At 51.1% G+C, this 20,722-nt stretch overlaps 1 protein-coding gene across 1 annotated transcript; it reads right to left on the bottom strand.

The window, feature by feature from the left end:
* Positions 1-176: 176 nt before the first annotated feature.
* Positions 177-20,701, bottom strand: tecpr2 (tectonin beta-propeller repeat containing 2). The gene is made up of 20 exons (XM_047045064.1): positions 20,336-20,701; positions 19,330-19,591; positions 19,059-19,187; positions 18,735-18,866; positions 18,299-18,456; positions 17,778-18,084; positions 16,920-17,052; positions 16,125-16,619; positions 15,253-15,890; positions 14,893-15,076; positions 14,329-14,502; positions 12,676-12,856; positions 11,264-11,405; positions 10,703-10,943; positions 10,465-10,554; positions 10,100-10,333; positions 5,144-5,292; positions 4,781-4,922; positions 3,957-4,106; positions 177-2,879 (listed from the first exon to the last, which is right to left on the bottom strand). The coding sequence occupies exons 2-20, from the start codon at positions 19,549-19,551 to the stop codon at positions 2,728-2,730; spliced, it is 4,053 nt and encodes a 1,350-aa protein (XP_046901020.1). The 5' UTR covers positions 19,552-19,591; positions 20,336-20,701; the 3' UTR covers positions 177-2,727.
* Positions 20,702-20,722: the final 21 nt, after the last annotated feature.

Here is a 20,722-nt window from a genome sequence, read left to right as displayed (position 1 = left end):
ATAACACGGCTGTCACATGCAAACTCAATATCAACCATCATATAGAACACACACATGGATGTTACAAATCCTATCATGTCCTTACGATGTCATGTGTTTAGAAGCTTGAACAATATCTGATGAGCTAAGATCCATTAACAAGGTAACACTGCCTAGAGACCACCAACCAGACAGCCTTACAGATATGTAAACATCTTTATTTAGGAAGTTAACAATGAGGAAAGGCATAGAGATTTTATTACAGGATTCAGCAGGTAACCAGTCATCTTACAGGGTGAATGTATTCTGTCCAATATAGACATACAGGGAAAAAATACCTTCTGGACAAAAGCCCTAGATTCCCTTCAGGTCTACCCCTAGTTCCATGTCAAGTGAGAGAGCGTTTGGTATAGCGCACCTTGTCTACAGCTGAGGATGGGATTCCATTTGTCTTCAGAACCATGACACTCAGTGGTGGTATGATGGGAGTTAAATCAAACACACCCATCAATTTTAATGAGCTATTAAGAGTGATAGTCTGGACACCCTGATGTCCAGTAGACAGGCAGCCTACGGGCAATGACAGAAGCAGTATATCATGGAGGCATAATGTGTCATAAACCTAGCTACTTTTCCTTACAGGTTGCTATTTAACGCGGTGAACACGAACACAGCATTTGGGCTCATTACTGAAAGCTACAAGCTACCTTCACAGACACGACGCACAAGTTCATTATAAGCAAACCGAAAAGTAGCTACAGCTGTAGATTATGTTATGTTCTCAAGCCAGATCAGTGAGTTATGTTTATAGTACCTGGCATGTTCAGGTGAGCTTTGACACATATTTCCTGGTCAATAGTTGTGATTACAAGCAACTTCCAAGACATCTACTCTTCTACGCTACGCAGCATTTGTAATGTAGATGTTTACAGCTGGATATGGGCTCTACATTAGGTTTGTCGGTAGAATTCCCTTTCCCTGTCATTTCAAACAGTGGTGCTATAAAAGGTCACCCAGCTCCAGCCAGTTCCTGCCCTGCTCCACAGTAGACAAACAAGCATGGGTGTCAGAGCCCAACACTTTACAGCACTGTCATGTCGTTAGTCAGCAGTTTGATTAAAGGAGCTTGACCTGGTGAGCAGAACAAGTGAACCAAATACAGCTGCGCTCTGACAAGCTGAGGTTTGTCTAGGGGTGTGCTTGTTCTTGAGTCATCTCCCAGCACAAACGAGAGAAACAGGCAGAGCACAGCTGAACACCTGACCTGTGACTGGAGCTCAGTGAGGTTTCCTTTCCTCCCCCTTGACATAAGGCGTAGGAGTTTCGTTTTTTGTTGTTGTAATCACTACTGTGGCATTGTATTGATGTTTTGTTTGATATTTGTCTAGCAGCTGTATCGAACCCCAGCGCATCACACAGTGTTACAGACGCACCAGAAGACCACAGCTTCACCCTCACCCGCTATATCTTCTCAGCTGAAGCACTTCACATGTTACACGTATGTTACATAGCTTTTACAATATACAGTAAAAAGAAATCACAGATCTCAACCGTCCTCCTAGTTCCCTGGGTGTGGATCATGGACATACTTCACCCCCTACAGAGACCCCACAGATTCCTTGGTTCTATGTATTTCGTCCTATGATGCTGGATGAGCTATAAGCGGTTCAGCCGACAGTGTCAGCCTCCTAGTGAAGCTGGATACGTCCCCTATAGAGGAAAGAGTCAGTTTGGTGGTGTGGTTTATATACAACATCAATCTGTATGAAACAATATGAGTGGCGAGTCCCTTTACAGTGGATGGTTGCCGAGCTATGGAGAATAGTGCTGTGTTGGGGGTGGACTGTCTCTCAATCCTATTGTGCAAACATTCTAACTATTAAACAATAAAGCGATTCACTTCCCTGCAGTCAGGGATGGAGCAAAGGGGTCTGTTTAAACGGGAGCTCCACATTTCTTAAAAAGTGAGTTCATGAGTTCACTTCCGAGGACATCCGCAGGTCGTGTAAACAACGTAAAAAGGTGAAACAAGAATAACAAATACTTTTCAGACTGCCCCCCCCCCTTCCTTAGATGCATTAGGAAACGTTTTATGGTTTGCTCTGCAACAGAATACAAGAGCTCAGAGTTTTGCCCTGATAAAGTTCACTCAGCACCAGTTTCCTCGGCTAGCTAGAAAGGTGTGCTATCTGACAGGACCAAGAGGTACAAGGCTGAACTGAAAGTCCTCCCAATCCCAGCTTACTGACTGTCCACTGAGCCTCTGTACACACCATCAACAACATGATGCACACATCAGGCTAATGTCAGACAGACAAGAGGGCGTAAAGTGCTCACAAGCTAAATACAAATCCAGCCGCTTTCCCTTAAGTGAATTAGACATAGTAACATAGTGACACTAAATCAATCTGGAGGATGAAAAGGGGCAAAACCTAAAAAGATAAAATACCCGACCTGCGTTGTGGTATAGACCCCTACAAAGTTTCTGACCAGGATTGTTAAAAATGTGAAATTGTTAAAATACAGTCCTCTTCAAGAACATATTTTATTTGTTAGCTACGCTAAATTGGCTCAAACTACAGTGTGGGTGTATTCTTTTCTCCAGTTGACAACATAAAGCATCTTGCACGCTGATAACTGTACACACATGGCTGTACAAAGTCTCTGACCAACCAACTCCTTCAATTACCTCTGACTCGTCAACCAGGAAGTAGTTTTGAGTGCTTTCATGAAGTGGTCGGATCATGTTTAGATGACCTCCCACTCGTCTTCCAGGTCTTCTCCGCTGAGGGAGCCTGTGTTGGCGTGGGACTTGGCTGGGGTGTGGAGCAGGGTCTTGGTGAGGCGGTGGGTGAGGCCTCCTGATGTCCCCACGGCCCATAGCTCATCCTGGGGGGTCACTGGAGGGGGGGAGGACAGGGGCAGGACAGGGGCAGGACAGGGGAGGACAGGGGGAGGACAGGGGCAGGACAGGGGCAGGACAGGGGAGGACAGGGGGAGGACAGGGGCAGGACAGGGGCAGGACAGGGGGAGGACAGGGGGAGGACAGGGGGAGGACAGGGGCAGGACAGGGGCAGGACAGGGGAGGACAGGGGGAGGACAGGGGCAGGACAGGGGCAGGACAGGGGGAGGACAGGGGCAGGACAGGGGCAGGACAGGGGAGGACAGGGGGAGGACAGGGGCAGGACAGGGGCAGGACAGGGGCAGGACAGGGGGAGGACAGGGGGAGGACAGGGGCAGGACAGGGGCAGGACAGGGGGAGGACAGGGGAGGACAGGGGGAGGACAGGGAGTAGAACATGTTAGACTGGAGGATGAACACCCCCCCTCTGAGATAGGACTTGCTGTCAAGAGGAAGGGGTTAATTCCCAGTTGAGCCTACTCTTTACAATGCTTTGAGCATCCTTGAAAGTGCTTCAGTATACTGTATAAACACAATGCATTTTTTTTATATATGCAATTTATTATATAACATCTACTGAGACAGCCAATGAATGTACAGTATGTGTTGGTACATAAGTGTACAGACCCACTGTGTGAAATGCGATCAGGTGGAGCAACAACAACAAAGGCGTTACTAGGTGAAGATTTATGGACTCTATAATGGGACGTGGCTCTGGGGCGTACAGGACGTATTGTGACTGAAGGCCAAGGCTGTCTGGAGCTGCAGCCAGCAGCGCCTCCCTGTAGCAGAGCACAGCAGGGGGTCAGAGCCTGCCTGCCTGCCAGCCTGCCTGCCAACACCCCACACTGAGGAAGCATCAACTCTTTGTTCCTCTGCCCACCCACCCCCTTCTCCTCCCTCTCCCTCCCCCCCTCCCCTCTCCCCCTCCCCCCCCCCTCTCCCTCCCCCTCCCTCCCTCCCCCTCCCTCCCTCCCCCCTCCCTCCCCCCCCTCCCTCCCTCTCCCCCTCCCTCCCTCCCCCCCCTCTCCCTCCCTCTCCCCCTCTCCCCCTCCTCCTCCCTCTCTCTCTCTCACCGGTGAAGCAGTGGACCACACCAGGGATCTTCTTCCAGTAGTCTCCAGCTGGGTTTTTGTCTGTGATGCCGTAGCGCCTGGCCACCTCCCCGTTGGGACAGCGGACCCACACCGTCCTCAGACTCAGAACCAGCTGGCTGGCCTGCAGACCTGGGTAGTGGGGGAGACAGAGAGGGGGGTGAGAGGATAGAGGGGAGGAGAGGGAGGGACAGAGAGGGGGATGAGAGGAGAGGGAGGTACAGAGAGGGGGGTGAGAGGAGAGGACAGGGAGGTACAGAGAGGGGGATGAGAGGAGAGAGGGGGTGAGAGGGAGGGACAGAGAGGGGGATGATAGGAGAAAGGGGAGGAGAGGGAGGTACAGAGAGGGGGATGAGAGGATAGAGGAGAGGGGGGTACAGAGAGGGGGATGAGAGGAGAGGGAGGTACAGAGAGGGGGATGAGAGGAGAGAGGAGAGGGGGGTACAGAGAGAGGGATGAGAGGAGAGAGGAGAGGGAGGTACAGAGAGGGGGATGAGAGGAGAGAGGGGAGGGGGGTACAGAGAGGGGGATGAGAGGAGAGGGAGGTACAGAGAGGGGGATGAGAGGAGAGAGGGGAGGGAGGTACAGAGAGGGGGATGAGAGGAGAGAGGGGGGCAGAGGGAGGTACAGAGAGGGGGATGAAAGGAGAGGGAGGTACAGAGAGGGGAATGAGAGAGGGAGGGAGAGGGAGGTACAGAGAGGGGGATGAGAGGATAGAGGGGGGCAGAGGGAGGTACAGAGAGGGGGATGAGAGGAGAGAGGGGAGGGAGGGACCGAGGAGAGGACAGCCGGTAGTGTTGCTGTACCTGGTATGTGCTCCCAGTCTGTGCCCACGGGCATCTCCTCGCTGATGGCCGTCCTGACATGGACATTGCCTCGGTTGTCCAGCGCCCACAGCATGCGGTCGTTGGGGCTGGTGTGGACACTGACCAGGTGGACTCCTACGGGCTACAGAGAAGAAGAGCATATTTAACCATCCTCATCCTCTATCGATAAATCATCAGAGCTTTGATAAGTGATTCTGAAGTGTGAGAGGTGGAACACTAGTCCAGTGTCATCAAATGAAACAATCTGCAGAACTATTCACATCCTACCAACAAAGCCTGATAGTATGTCACCTGCTGACATTACACCATCTATAGACTCTATGGTGTTGAGACCCTCCTTACCTGTTCAGGTGGTTCTAAGCAGATCCACGCAGGCAGCATCATGCTGGGGTTCAAAGGTTGGGTTCCGACCCGAAAGTAGACCAAGCCGTGGCTGTCACACGCCCACACGTTCTGGCTCCCACACGACACGCTGACCAGACGGACACGGCCTGGGGACAGGACAGCACACACATCACGGTCAGACAGGACACAGTACCTCGTTAACGCTTCAGATCACGTTGGGCGTCAGCGCCGTGGTACAGCGTTTGGTACAGCGTGCGGATCAAGGGCCTCTGTTTGAAAGGAAACCTGTGTGAGTTTATTCTACCTCAGAGTAACCTCATCTTCGTAGGCAGTGACCCTATTGCCGTGCTTGGAACATCAACGTATGGACCGGATTCTTTGTGCTCTTTCTGTCCTACTGAAGTACAGGGAGGTTGGGATCTACAGCCCTTGCCCTCTCCTGGCCCTCTCCTGGCCCCTCTCCCTGGCCCTCTCCTGGCCCTCTCCTGGCCCCTCTCCTGGCCCCTCTCCTGGCCCCTCTCCTAGCCCCTCTCCCTGGCCCTCTCCTGGCCCTCTCCCTGGACTGGATCCTTCCTGGATCTGGCCCTGTCCTGGAGGAGGTGGATTCTGGTCCATGATTGGGCTGTGGACTAGCGTGTGTTGGGGAACTGGGGCACCAGGCATGGTATATTCTACTACGGAACCCCTGATTGCGTACAGGACGTTTGGTCGTCGCAACCTTGGCATCCCTTTTTCCTACCCTGATTAGAGAGCTGATGAGAGAAGAAAAGAACTAGATAAAAGTGCTGTTATGGTGACTGGGTGCTATCTACTGTGGTAGGGTGAACCCAGCTGACCAGGAGAGGAAGGGTTTAATCTCGACCTGATAACAGAACACCACAACAGAGAAACAGACAGGGTCAGCTGCTGTTTGAACAGTTCAAAGAAGTTCAAACCTCACACATTAGCTCGTGGCCCTCTGGACCAAAGCTCAGAAGACAAGATGTTACAGTACATAATCCCCACCTAATCATTACACTGCTTATCAGTACTGCCTACACTACATTCAAGCTTAAGGACAGGAAACCTTTAAAAGTGTGTCCAAACCTGTCCAAATACTCTGACAACTTTTTACTCCTTTATTCCTTACATTTATCTGTACTTTCTACTCCTTATGTTTTCAAGCCAGACTCATTAGTTTTAATCTGTGTTTGGTGGCATGATCTCTCTCTCTCTCCTGCCCTCTCTTTTGACTTTGTGTGTGAAAAAGTTCCCCCCACAAAGTTTCAATGGTTTGAAAAAAAAAGTAAGTATTTTTCAAGTATATATATATTAACTTGCATAGGCCCACTTCAATCCACTATGCATGCATCACTTTCGCATATTGTATAACTGGCAGGGAAGCCACCCAATAAGCAGTCCCTCCCCTCCCTTTCTCCCCACCCACAGGCTTGACTCTGGAGGTGTCTGACTGGGCTGGGCTGAGGTTGGAGCTGGGATGATGTAACGAGGATGACAGCAGGCCCTCCTCACACTGATAGCGCAGACTTATCAGAGAGACGTTTGTTTTACGGCCCCAGCAATCCTCACTGGGACTCTCCAACTTCAAGTTGAACCCATGTTTACCTCACCGCCCAGAATGTGCTAATGTTCGGAATTCCTTTTTTTTGTTTGTTTTTTACATTCCTAAACAGTCCTAGCTCAGTGAGGGACATAGAGGTAGGCCTAGTGTGTAGGCTAGCCTGGGGGTGGACCGGAGGGGGGAGGAGGAGCAGAAGGAGGAGGAAGAGACCTTGGGATCCAGCTGGAGGTCTGCTCCATGACAGCTGACCACCTGATGGTCCACCAGACAGGTCCTCATGGCCAGAAGGTCACAATAACTGCCCCAAGGGGCCAGACCCCCCCCCTCCCCCCCTTCATACATCACTGTGATGATGCCGTGCGTCAGTGTGGAATGCTGGGAGCTGGGTGGAACGGAGGATCCAGATCTAGGTAACTTCTGGTAGGATGATGGGACAAGCCCCCAACACACCACACCGCTCGGTCAAGGACTCTGATAGGACCTGGTTAGTTATCCTGATGGACAACCACACTCATTTAGGCTGGAACAAATTAGGATTAGGCATTCTATGACATTGGTTGATGAGTTTTAAATTGATCAAAAACTATCTGGAACCCACCTTGTGCCCCAGGAGAGACATTAACCAGGAGAGGGGACAACCACTGGATCAATGGGTAGTGTTAGAACAAAAGTATGTGTTTCATTCAGGCCCTACAGTATGTTGACTTCACCATGCAAGCTTCGTCCACACAGGTGACTGACCCAGAGTGAACTAGCAGGCAGGCAGAGACACTGTGTCCCCAAGCCTGGGGAATCAGTGTTCCTGTGCGACCAAGACACAGTCATGTGCCCTGGACATACTGACAGGGGCTATAAATGAGTCCCCTTCCCCTCCATATCTGGTTACCCTCCTGATGCACACACTGCCCAATACAGCCAGGCAGCAGCTGTCTGCGTCACTTGACCGGCTATTTACATCCCACTTCCAGCAGTGGCGGCGGAATTCAACACAGCGCTGCAAAGAGACTCCAGAAAAACAACACAGACAAACACAACCACCACCAGCAGTAAATATCCCCCTCCCTTCTCCTCGCTGATTAACTAAACACCCCCCCTCCCCCTAAAAGAGCCTCTGACCGGTGAAAGGCCCATTATACATACATCCCACACAAACACACTTTTCCAAATGCTGCTTTACGGATCTGTCCATGGACAGCATGAGGAAGGTCCAACAGCAGTCGAAAGTGGCAGAGAACAAATGACAAGAGACAAGCTGACCTGACACCTCCACAGGCACTGCATCCAGACAGATAGAAACCTACTGATCAGTGTTGTGCTAGCAGCATTAACTAGTGCTACAGTGTTCTGAACCAGTCTGGCTAGGCCACATGTGTTCCATACCTTTGGATACCTCTGCTTAAAGCTGCAATAAGTGACAATGACAAACTTTCAGAGCTGAGAAACAGCGTGCCCCAATTCTTGACTGAACAACTGTGTTTTTCTCCAGCTCGAGTTTGATTGACAGTGGTTTCACAAAATAAGCCAAGGAGGAAGTCACGCCTCGCCGAAGGTGATTGGCTGAAACAGGATTGCTGGATTGTGATAGTGCTAGAAAGTAGCGGCACAATCCAAAAAATAATTAATTGACATTCCACTGGCACTGAGCTGTCTGTGTTGCTAAACAACTCTCAGAGCGCCTCATTAGCTTGCACACCATGTTTTTTAGGGGAACAAACTATTATTTTCATTACTGGAAAAACTCCTACCCTATTGTACCATTAAAGCTCTAACCTGGATGGTGCTGTTGTTGACAATGCGTTATTTGATTTTGTACCCATATTATAATTGCTACTGTTCATTGAAGCATTGCACTATTCCAGTTTGGTGTGCAGTGCAGATGCAGTGCTCATGCCCTCTGAAGCGCTGAAGAGGCCAGAGCAGTCCTGTGAAGGCGGGCCTCTAAGGATGGGAATCTTTTGGTACCTCACGATTCGAATCGATTCTTGGGGGCACGATTCAATAATTTATTTTTTATTTTTTTCGAGATCTTAAAAAAACTGAAAAAAAGAAAAAAGAAAAGAAAAGATTGAAAAAATCTATTCACATAAATGTGCGAATCGATCTGAATCGCTAGCAGACTGAATCGCAATTCAAAATGTGAATCGATTTTTTCGCCCACCCCTACTGGCCTCCCTTCACCAGCAGGCTGCAGGAAGAGCAACAAACCCCCTCCAATGGACCTTGCTCCAAGACCTGATTACAAAACAACATCTTATGCAATGAGCCGAGCACCTGTCAATAGAGAGTATAAAAACATCTCCAGTAAAGACCGCGGAGGAGTGTGTGTGTGGGGGAGTGGAGACACTTAAACCTCTCCCCCACCACCATGCAGGAGCGCTGAAAAGGTCGCCTGTCCCTATCTCTCTCTCTAGCTTAAGGTTTCCTTGACCAGAACACGGGAGGGAGGGCGATCTGTTTGGCATGTTTATATTAAGGCTCTGGGGGTGGAGGAAACACTTGTGCGCACGGACACAACGTGCTGCAACCCACGACCTTCTTGCTGCGCTGCAGCAGTGCAAGCCACAGACCAGGTGCTTCGATCATGGGTTTGATTCCCGCTCTCTGCATGTGTTCATCTCGCAGGATTAATGAAGTATTCTTTTCCTCCTTCTCCCCTGTGACCACTTAGGTTTCTCTCTCTCTCTCTTTCTTCCACATGTGAATTCCTAGAAGTAGAGAGACACCTGTCTCCACAAGTGAGAATGAGGTCAACACTGAGGGGAAGGACAGGACGATCTCACAGGGGTCTGACACCTGAACCGATGTGGCCACTGTTACTAGCCATGTGAAAGTATGGAACACACGCAGCCTGAAAGTGACACCTAGAGCCACGCTGACGTGCACCATCCAGGGAGGCCTCTCGACAGGCCGCCTCCCACCGGGAGGGACACACCCCCTCTCCAGGACACACCCCTTCTCCAGGACACACCCCCTCTCCAGGACATCCCCCCCTCTCCAGGGCACAAACACCACCACGATATCAGTCTGCAGCCCCTTAAAACCAAGCAAATCTAAGGCCCTGTCTGTTCTAACTCGCTAGGTAGGACACGGGAGTTGTATGAGACACTATGACGCTATGAAGGAAGTGTTACATAATCTGGGCTGGGTGAAAATATATTCACTCTAAAAGTAGGCTAGGGCATCCAACAGTCATTATTTAAGACATTCAGCATAACATCTATTTGGAACTGTCCCAGAAGGGATCCACACGTGATGCCATGTGCAGGTGTTGTATGCGTTAGTGTGCTAGAACCCCAACCCAGCCTCTCCTCGTTTCCCAACATGGCTCAAATCAAGCGCACCCCAAGGATTCAACGATATGTCCATTCAGGGGTATATCTGGTCCTGGTTACCTAGCTGGCTGAGGTCCAAGGGGGTCCAGGTCATGCCGGTGGGGCAGGTGGGGGACAGGGTGCGGATGTGGACCCAGCCGTGCAGGTCCAGGCCCCACAGGGCATCCCTGCAGGCGGACAGCTGGCCAAACTCCACCTCCGGGGGCAGCTGCACGGTGGAGGGCCGCAGCTGGCCGTCCTGGTCCCACACGCAGAACAGGTCCCTCCGGCTCTGCCCCAGCCACAAGAAGGTCCCTGGAGGAGTGGGATAGATAGGTTTGAGGGAGGCAGGATGGAGAAAGAAAAGGTGGTATGTGTGTGGTGAGTGGATGGAAGAATAGATAAACGTGTGTACAGAGAGGAGGAGAGCTGGGCGTCTGTCATACCTTCTTTACTGGACACGGCAGATGAGGTGATGAAGGCCCACTTGGTGGCAGACACTGTCCCTCTGGGGACCACACCCTGCCAGAAGGTACCTGTACACACACACACACACACAGTATTCAGTATGTTTCAATATCAACACAAGATCAAAAGACAATCCCCATTAATCCACATGTGTGGTGTGCGTGTGTGTGTGTATGGTGTGTGCGGTTGTGCTGTGTGTGTGTATCCGTCTCCTACCGATGAGGCTGCCCTTGGCCACGTGCAGGTCGTTGCGTCCTGAAGCGATCCAGACCCCGTTGGCGTTGGAGCTGACCAGGCTGGGCTGGCACTGCGTCTGCTGGGACAGGAAGGCCACGCGCAGGCACTCGGCCACGCGCTCCACCGGAGCCTTGGTGGCCGTGGCCATGCTGTGGGTGGCCTGGATGAGGGTCTGGAACAGACTGCCCTGATCGAACACCACGTAGTCTGTTATACTGACCTGGAGACATGGGGAGACAGGGAGGGCATGGTTGCGACGTTTAAGGATTCATCTGGATCTGAGACAAGGCGGTAGGTGTGGTGTGTGTGTGGTGTATGAGTATTGTGTGTGTGGTGTATGTGTATTGTGTGTGTGGTGTGTGTGGTGTATGTGTATAGTGTGTGTGTGTGTGGTGTGTGTGTATTGTGTGTGTGGTGTATGTGTATTGTGTGTGTGGTGTATGTGTATAGTGTGTGTGTGTGGTGTGTGTGTATTGTGTGTGTGGTGTATGTGTATAGTGTGTGTAGTGTGTGTGTGTGTGGTGTGTGTTACTGTCCTACCTGCCACCAGTGCTGGTCGTCTCCCTGAGGTTTCTTGGTGGTGACTCCGGTCCTGAACCACAGGCTGCCGCTGGTGTCCAGGGCCCACACTGTGCCCTTCTCCCCGAGGGAGATGCAGATGGGCTCCAGACCCTGGCCCTCACTAACACACACACACACACACACACACACAGCATCAGAACCATCATTATAAGTAGTATCTAACTGACTATATACTATTTTAACCCCCTGGACGCTTGTGGACTTTGATCAAATCAATTACAAATGTATCTGTATAGCCCTTTTTACAAGACATGTCACAGAGGGCTTCACATAAGCCCATTGAACTGCCCCTCAACCTCAACCCTCAAGGGAGACAAGGAAAAACTCCCAGAAAAACTCACTAGAGGAGAAACAAATGGAAGAAAAGCATTTCAGTGAGGGATCCCCTCCTCCAGAGACGGTTGGTGAAAGAGTGGAGCAGAACACAGGCTGAACATAGTCATACAGCAGGGAAGTGTCAATGGGTGTTGAAACACCAAAATCCAGTGTTCAACTTGGGTCAGTTGGTAAATGTCAATTTAAGCAGAGGTCGCCACAGGGCTATGGACTGTGATCGGCGCAGCATCACAGGCAGTGCAGCATCACAGGCAGTGCAGCATCACAGGCCGGGGGATGACGGAAGGGACCGGGAACTCACTGTTGTCTGTCAGGGAGACCGTGATGTAATGTAATGTAATACCATATTACCAAGGCGACAATCTCTTAATCTGCAGTCAAATACCCTACCACTGAGCTACACCCATCCCCTTAGCTACACCCATCCCTCTGAGCTACACCCATCCCTCTGAGCTACACCCATCCCTCTGAGCTACACCCATCCCCCTGAGCTACACCCATCCCTCTGAGCTACACCCATCCCTCTGAGCAACACCCATCCCCTTAGCTACACCCATCCCTCTGAGCAACACCCATCCCCTTAGCTACACCCATCCCTCTGAGCAACACCCATCCCTCTGAGCAACACCCATCCCCTTAGCTACACCCATCCCTCTGAGCTACACCCATCCCTCTGAGCTACACCCATCCCCCTGAGCTACACCCATCCCTCTGAGCTACACCCATCCGTCTGAGCTACACCCATCCCTCTGAGCTACACCCATCCCTCTGAGCTACACCCATCCGTCTGAGCTACACCCATCCCTCTGAGCTACACCCATCCCTCTGAGCAACACCCATCCCTCTGGTCTGAGAGTCCTGTCTACGTACACAGGTGTAAACCTCACCTGGTCTTGACTACAGTGTGATGTTCCTGCACACAGGTGTAAACCTCACCTGGTCTTGACTACAGTGTGATGTTCCTGAACACAGGTGTAGAGCTCACCTGGTCTTGACTACAGTGTGATGTTCCTGCACACAGGTCTTGACCTCACCTGATCTTGTCGTACTTCCACATCTCCCCCTCGGAGCAGAAGCTGCTGAGCCCCTCCCGGTAGAAGAGGGCTCTCTGCTCGCTGAGCGCCCAGGCCACGCCGCCCCTCGCAGCCACCTGGGACATGGGGCAGGGGCAGTCCACCCTCACGGCCCGCGCACACGGACGCTCCACGCTCAGACCTGCAGGGGGGGCATGTGAACACGCACGCATCGATGAGCACACAGGCACGCACGCATGGGCACACACGCTCCCAAACGCACACACACACACAGCTGTTTTGACCCTGGCGTGAACATGCCTAGGGGTGTTCTGGACAGAGATAGCAGGGTTGTTCTCTGGCAGATCAGAGTGTGGCTGCAGTCTGTGTGTGTAAACAGGCTAACAGGTGTGTGTCATATGCCTCAAGAACAGACCCAGACACACTGGCAAATACCAACGCCCTCTAGCCCACTCATGGTTTCTGCTAATGAATGGAAAGAGAAAGTCAAAGTGGGTTTCTGCTAATGAATGGAAAGAGAAAGTCAAAGTGAGGCACTGAAACAACAGTCTCTGATACAGTCCTATTACACCACACCCTTTTCCTTAAGTTTCTTTTCCTTCACATTCAGGTGAATGAGTCGGCGATGGATGGGATTAGTAACGCCCCCGTCAGGGCAGCGTGTCTCTACAAGGCCGGCCCGTGGGTGTGTCCGTAAGACCAGTCACTCAGAGACACCCCTCCGCCTGTTTGACTGTTGGCTCTGGGTCTCTAACAGCTGCTCTCTCTCTGTCAGGCTGGTCCTGGTATGTGACCCAACCCACATGCTTGTACATGTGTACAAGTGCACTGACATGAGTTGTTTGCATCCAATATGTGGTCCCTAATAAAGAATATGAGGCTGTGAGAATACTAAGATACTAATATCTAAGGGAATACATGCATGTCATTGTGGCCATGCTACATGCTAAATGTCACTGATTACACTGCTGGTGCACAAATGGGTAGACAAAACAGCAGTTGGATCTTTTAGGAGCCGTTTTCCAGCTGTTATTTTTTGAGGAACAGAGTTTGAAAAAACTGTCCAGGAATAAAGCTAGAAGGAGAGAAATTGGGAGAGTTGCAGAGGCTGTCAACAACCTCGACGCCCTCGGTTTCTCTCCAGGAGCTGTGGAGACTCCTGGTGTTCACAGCTGGTCCTACAACTAGTATCTTCCCCACTCAATAACGGGGAAAAACGTCTAATGACGGCCTACAAGGTTGCCATGGAACAATAATCAAAGAAAGGCATCTTCCTCTAATGATGTAATCGGTATGACATTTCTTAAAACCCCTATATTTGACAATGTGAAACATTAAATGTTCATACATCAGTCATCCAGGTATTCAGACAGGCAACATTTTCAGAAACATTACTGTCCAGCTGACCTCACTTCCTGTCCTCCCTGCCGGCTTCACCTGTCTGCAGGTAGAAGTCCAGCTGACCTCACTTCCTGTCCTCCCTGCCGGCCTCACGTGTCTGCAGGTAGAGGTCCAGCTGACCTCACTTCCTGTCCTCCCTGCCGGCCTCACCTGTCTGCAGGTAGAGGTCCAGCTGACCTCACTTCCTGTCCTCCCTGCCGGCCTTACCTGTCTGCAGGTAGAGGTCCAGCTGACCTCACTTCCTGTCCTCACCTGTCTGCAGGTAGAGGTCTCCGTTGGTGCGGATGATCCAGGCCGCGTCGTCGCTCAGAGCCACAAAGGCCGTCTCGTCCATGGCCTTGTACCAGTGGCGCTTGCCCTTGATGGTGACCTTGCCGCAGGCGTAGGCTGTCATGGTCTTCTGCTCCACCTTCCACAGCAGGGAGCCTGCACAAAGCAGCTACTGGCTCAGGGTCATCCCTCAAAGGGGCTTTTGGATTCTATTTTGAGAACGCTATTTTATAGAGTTACTTTTTGTAGTTATTTTGACTATCACTTGTCAAAATAATTGTGTTATTCCAGGATCGGAATCACTTTACACAAGTATTGTAGATAAATATATATATAATGGTTGGATGGGGATTGCAGGACTTGTGTAAGATGATGTCTTAGGTTGGTCTTGTTGCAATGATCCATTATTTTGAGTTTTATTAAATCTGACTACTTCCTAAAGACTGCGTCTCAATCGGATATCTGACATTAAAAATAAAATGTTACCTCACTCTAAACAACAGACAGGCCTGTCAGAGTGAAGCAGGACTTCAAACAGAGTCTGACCTGAGGGGGAGAGCGCCACCTGGTGGACGTTGTCCTCAAAGCGCTGCCAGCTGAGGCCTCCGTCAGGCAGGGCGCTGCAGTACAGGCTCCCCTTAAAGTCCAGACACCACACGAACCTGTCGGTCACCACCAGACTCAGGATGCCACAGCCAGGCCCTGAGTAGCCCATCCAGCTCTCCGCCAGCTAGGGAGGGGGAGGAGGGACAAACTAAGTCAACACACACCACACAGGCTGCTGGACGTTTGAATTATTATACTTTAGTTTTTTTAAAGAATGGGGGAAAAAAAGAAAAGACCACAGACACAGCTACGACACGGGAGAAAAGGGGAAACGGCATGACGACATGATCCTGCCTCTACCTGGTCAGCCTTGCGTCTGCTCTTGTCCTCGTCCTGCTGTCTGTCGTTTCCCTGCAGGCTGGCCGAGTTCAGCCCCTCACCCACGCTGGCGCTGGAGGGCACCCCATGAGCGTAGATGTCCTCCTCGTCACTCGAGGGGCCCTGCTCGCGCTCTGCCGAGTCCCCCATCTGATCCAGAGCACAGGCCGGAGGCTCCAGATCGTCCTGCTCCGCCTCCGAGTCCTCCAGACCAATCAGAGGGAACTCGTCCTCCTGCTCCTCCATTGGATCTGGCTCCTGCTCGTCGGACGCCTGCATGTAGGAGAAGGTGCACTCCAGCAGGAGGTCCACGTCAGGGGTGGGGGCCTCGCCCCCTCCGGAGTCGTCCTGGGTCTCCATCTCCTGGAGGGGCAGGGAGTCTGGAGGACCGGGTGGGACGTTGGTGGACCGGGAGGGGGTGGGTTCTGGGGTGGCGGGCCGGCCGCTGGGGTCCTGTTCGGGGGAGTCGTTGCTCTGGAGGTCCAGGCTGCTGTACAGCAGGCTGGTGGGGTCACTCACAGGGGTGCCACCGCTGCCCCCGTCACTGAGGCCCCCGTCCTGGCTGAACATGTTCTCTGACCAGCTGCTGTGCTCGAACAGACGGTTACCACTGCCACTCTCTTCAGAGACAGAGATGGCAAGGGAGAGAGAGAGAGAGAGAGAGAGAGAGAGAGAGAGAGAGAGAGAGAGAGAGAGAGAGAGAGAGAGAGAGAGAGAGAGAGAGAGGGGTAGAAAGAATAACAGGACAGAAAAAAAAGAAAACAGTGCACGTTATGTTTTGTGTCTTGATCTACCTTTACCTGTCAGAATAGGAGACGAAAGGTGACGATGCCCATAGCTCCACCCAGACTCACCATGCCTCCTCCTCTTCCCCTTCTTCTTCACCTTGATGGCCTTCACCACCAGGTCCTCCAGGGGCAGGGGGGCGCTGTAGCGACTGGAGCTCATCTCGGACTGCTCCGTGGTGGAGGACGAGGTCATGAGCATCCCCTGGACGCTGTCCCAGGATGTGATGGAGCTGCTGCGGCTACGAGACTCGCTGGTTCCCCCGACGCTTCCCCTCGGCATCCACACCTCCACCCCCACATCCACCACCCCCGGCCTCTCCCCCTCCGCCCCAAACCCTCCCTCCTGGGGACTGGCACTGTGCTGCTGCTCCTGCTGCTCCTCCGCCTCCTCCACCTCCTCCTCCCCCACCATCTCCTCCTCCTCTGCCCTCCCTCCACCTCTATGCTGCTCGACAATGATGGGCATGGTTCGGATTGGCTGGGCTGTTTCTACGGAGCCCGTGGGCGGGAGCAGGAGGGTGGGAGTCACGGGGGAGCTCAGACGGAGAGACAGGTCCGACACTGCGAGCGAGAGAGAGGGGAGAGGGAGAGAGAGGGAGGGAGAGAGAGAGAGAGAGAGAGAGAGAGAGAGAGAGAGAGAGAGAGAGAGAGAGAGAGAGAGAGAGAGAGAGAGAGAGATTAATTGTTGGCCATTGTTTTTCTTATTAGGGAAAACCTGAGAAAAGAACGAATGAATAGAAGTGACAGAAAGGCAATCAGAAGTCCCCTAAACAAGCAACAGCAAATCACTTCTCTGGTCGTGCTGTTTCACAAAGCTGTCATTCATGCGAGGGGGACACTGGGGCGTGTGTGCTAGCTCACCGCTGGAGACCAGGCCCTCGGGGCTGGTGGAGATGCGGACGATGTCCCGGTCTCCCTTCAGGATGAAGATCTCATTCTCGGTGCAGGACACTGACACAATGTCTCCACTGCTCTCCAGCGATCCGATAATCACCTGGAGATGCCAGAGAAGAAAGCAGCTGTTTACCTACAGTCAATACAGACACAATACCCTGGCTGACGGCACAGTGATACGTGTCTGAAAGACAAGACAGTCTAGATGTGATACATTGATATGACCTGGTTAGGTACTGTATATTACCTGGTTAGATGTTGTATAGTACCTGGTTAGGTGCTGTATATTACCTGGTTAGGTGTTGTTTAGTACCTGGTTAGGTTTGTATATTACCTGGTTAGATGTTGTATATTACCTGGTTAGGTGTTGTTTAGTACCTGGTTAGGTTTGTATATTACCTGGTTAGGTGTTGATAGTACTTGGTTAGGTGTTGTATAGTACCTGGTTAGGTGTTGTATAGTACCTGGTTAGGTGTTGTATATTACCTGGTTAGGTGCTGTATATTACCTGGTTAAGTGTTGTTTAGTACCTGGTTAGGTTTGTATATTACCTGGTTAGGTGTTGTATATTACCTGGTTAGGTGTTGTATATTACCTGGTTAGGTGTTGTATTTACCTGGTTAGGTGTTGATAGTACTTGGTTAGGTGTTGTATAGTACCTGGTTAGGTGTTGTATAGTACCTGGTTAGGTGTTGTATAGTACCTGGTTAGGTGTTGTATATTACCTGGTTAGGTGTTGTATATTACCTGGTTAAGTGTTGTATAGTAGCTGGTTAGGTTTTGTATATTACCTGGTAAAGTAGCTGGCTAGGTTTTGGATATTACCTGGTTGAGACAGTCGATGACATAAACGCTGTACTCGTTCCAGCTGAGCAGCCAGCCCTCCCGCAGGAAGCAGCAGACCAGGCCCAGCTGTCTCTCCGGGGGCCGGTAACCCCCCGAGGGCCCGGCCCGGGGGAACAGCTGGAAGTGGGGCACGTCCAGGTTGAACAGGGGCTTCAGCAGCCGGGTGTCCTCCACCATGCCTTTGATGTCCGCCCGCCACAGCCGGAGGCCCGGCCGCGCCGCAAACACCTGCAGGTCGCTCTGCTTGCACAGCCCCGGCTGGAAGCACGCGCCAAACTTCCCATTGCTGCCGAGAAGAGACCACAGCAGAGACAACACAGAAATTACAGTCACGGGAGCTACAGAGTGGTATTCTGTTGAGTTTCACATACAATAAGTGAGCCAGATGTACTCCCTGCACTCGAGTGCATCTTAACCCCATCATGAGTGCATCACCGCAGGGTGAGCGTGACAGAGGGGGGGTCGAGCGTGACAGAGGGGGGGGAGGGGGGGTCAGGTACCTCTTGCGAGGCTTGGCGCCCAGCTGCTGCAAAGCCTGCTCCTGTGTGTGAAACAGCACCGAGCGCTGGTGCGTGGACACCAGTAGAACCTTCTGGCAGTACTCCAGCTGCACGATGGCTGAGGCCTCCTCAAACAGCAGCACGGGGTTACACACGCCCTGGGGGTGCGGACACACGTGGACACACGCACAAACGCGCACAATGCAGGTAATTAGACACACAAATGCAAGCAAGCAGGCAGCCAAGCATGTACATACACACACACACACATATACAAGTGTTAGATTTAAGCCCTGGGAATAAACAAATGATTGGATGAGAAGAATCCTTCACTTTCACAGCTATGTGATAACACCGTTCCTCCTTAATTTCTAGTCTGGAAATCAACATATTCCAGATTACTAGCGGGAGAGAGCAGCGAGACTGGTGGTCCTACCTGGTCCAGGTCCAGGGCGGAGTAGACCACCTTGCCCTTGTCATCTCCAGAGAACAGCTTCATGCCGTTGGGGCTCCAGGTCAGGGCTGTCACTGGGCTCTTGTGCAGACCCACCACATCAAACCTCCTCAGCTAGGCAGAGAAAACCCTCAGTGTAAACCTTTTCGCAGGCATACCACACAGCTTTGTACACGTGTTGATGTTGAGGTCATTTAAACTAAAGCTCAGACACATTAGCAGTTCCCTGTGGGTCCATCTAGTGCAGTGGCCTTGGGAATGTAGCTATGGTTTATTGATGGATGGCGGTTTGATTGATTGGCCTACCTGTTTGTTTCTGCCAGGAAGCTGTGACACCAGTTGGAAGAGTGCCACCCTGCCGGATGCTGTGCCCACGGCAACCAAGTCATCAAAACAACTCAGAAGTTTGACCGCTGTGATTGCCTCACATTTACCCTGGAGGGACAATATATCACCCATCATAGCAAACGTTACACATATTTTGTTTTCAAAATATAATTAGCAGAAGAGGACCAACTTCTGGTTTCAGAACGGAGTCAAGCTGTGTTGAAGAGAAGAGAACTTGTCGTGTACTGACCTCTAGGTTGTACTTGTTCATCTGACTGACCCTCCTGCAGTAGAGATATAGCATGCCGATGCTGCTGCCCACTGCAATGTAGTCAGCATTGGTGTCCAGAGCCGTCAGATAGACCAGCACAGAGCGGAAGCCCTTCTGCACTTTGGCAGGGATGGCATTGAGCAGGTAGTAGAGAGGACAAAACTCTCGCAGGGCAGACTGGGAGGGAGTCTGGGCTGCCATGGCTGTCACTGGACAAGGGCCAGCTAGAGGCTGCCTGGACCTGGGGAGGGGGGGGGGGGAGAGAGAGAGAGAGAGAGAGAGAGAGAGAGAGAGAGAGAGAAAGAGAGAGAGAGAGAGAGAGAGAGAGAGAGAGAGAGAGAGATGCATCTATAACTCAATCTGTTCCTGTGAGAATGATGCCCAGTTTGGTGAGGTTTTCAAAAAGTATTTGTGTCAGTATTGTATTTTGCAGACTGACCTGCTGATTTCGACATAATTTGAGTAATCAGACACTGATTCCGACTAAATTTAAGTAATCAGATTGCAAAAACAGTCAATCTGCCTCACTCCTCCACTTTCAGCATGTAACAAACACTCAAGGGTTTCTGTCAGACACGTAAATCAATCCAGACATGTATATAATATAGTTCATAACCAAAACAAACCTATTCGCTATGTGCTGCTGTTGGTATGTATGCAGCGTTACTACGCAGCAATGTATGAATTGAGCATTGTCTCATCTCAAGCATACGCCCATAGCCTGACAACTGGCCACAACCATTCTATCATAATCTATCTTGAATTGGGAAAAGGCCAGTTAACGGTATAACATATTAAACATGACTACAGACTCAAATGGATCACCAAGGATGACCTGCCAGTCATATAAAGAGTACAGTAAGTAGTTTTATACACTGCTCGCATGCTGGCTAAACCTGACGAGGCTATCCACAATGTTACGTTAGCTAGCGCAGGATACCGATTTAACAGAAACACTGGACAGCTTAACAACACAGCTACTTACCTTCAATAACTTTATTTTTAATATCAAAGGGCCACTGCTATTTCATTTAAACCCATAGGAAAGATGGGATTGGCGTTATTACGCTTTTATACGTGAGAAGTATCATAACAACATCATCATGCTGATGATGTGCCCGACACAGGTCCCCCCGTCTCAAGCTATGTCAACAAACTACACTTCCTTATCTCGCGCGAGCCTGTTGTGCACGCTACCTTGCAGCGTATGCAAGTTCATCAATACAAAAGCTGAGTAGAACATCAAACAGAATGTCCCTGGTATAAGTGTAAGAGTTAAACACGTGTCATAGCACACAACTTCTGTATATCTATAAAATAATAACGCTAACAAATTTGGTGTCTATGAAAATACTTCTTCTATGGTAGAGCG

Source organism: Hypomesus transpacificus, chromosome 3, assembly GCF_021917145.1.
Source record: "Hypomesus transpacificus isolate Combined female chromosome 3, fHypTra1, whole genome shotgun sequence".
Lineage (NCBI taxonomy): Eukaryota > Metazoa > Chordata > Actinopteri > Osmeriformes > Osmeridae > Hypomesus > Hypomesus transpacificus.
This window is presented reverse-complemented; position numbering and strand designations above follow the sequence as displayed.

What these genes read in the sequence shown, in the direction of transcription:
- tecpr2 (XM_047045064.1), bottom strand. Translation starts at nt 19,551, where the DNA reads ATGGCAGCCCAGACTCCCTCCCAGTCTGCCCTGCGAGAGTTTTGTCCT. An exon ending in GGGGAAGAGGAGGAGGCATG is followed by an intron (nt 15,891 to 16,124) that starts GTGAGTCTGGGT and finishes CTGTCTCTGAAG; the next exon opens with AGAGTGGCAGTGGTAACCGT. An exon ending in TGCCGTGTCCAGTAAAGAAG is followed by an intron (nt 10,334 to 10,464) that starts GTATGACAGACG and finishes CCACTCCTCCAG; the next exon opens with GGACCTTCTTGTGGCTGGGG.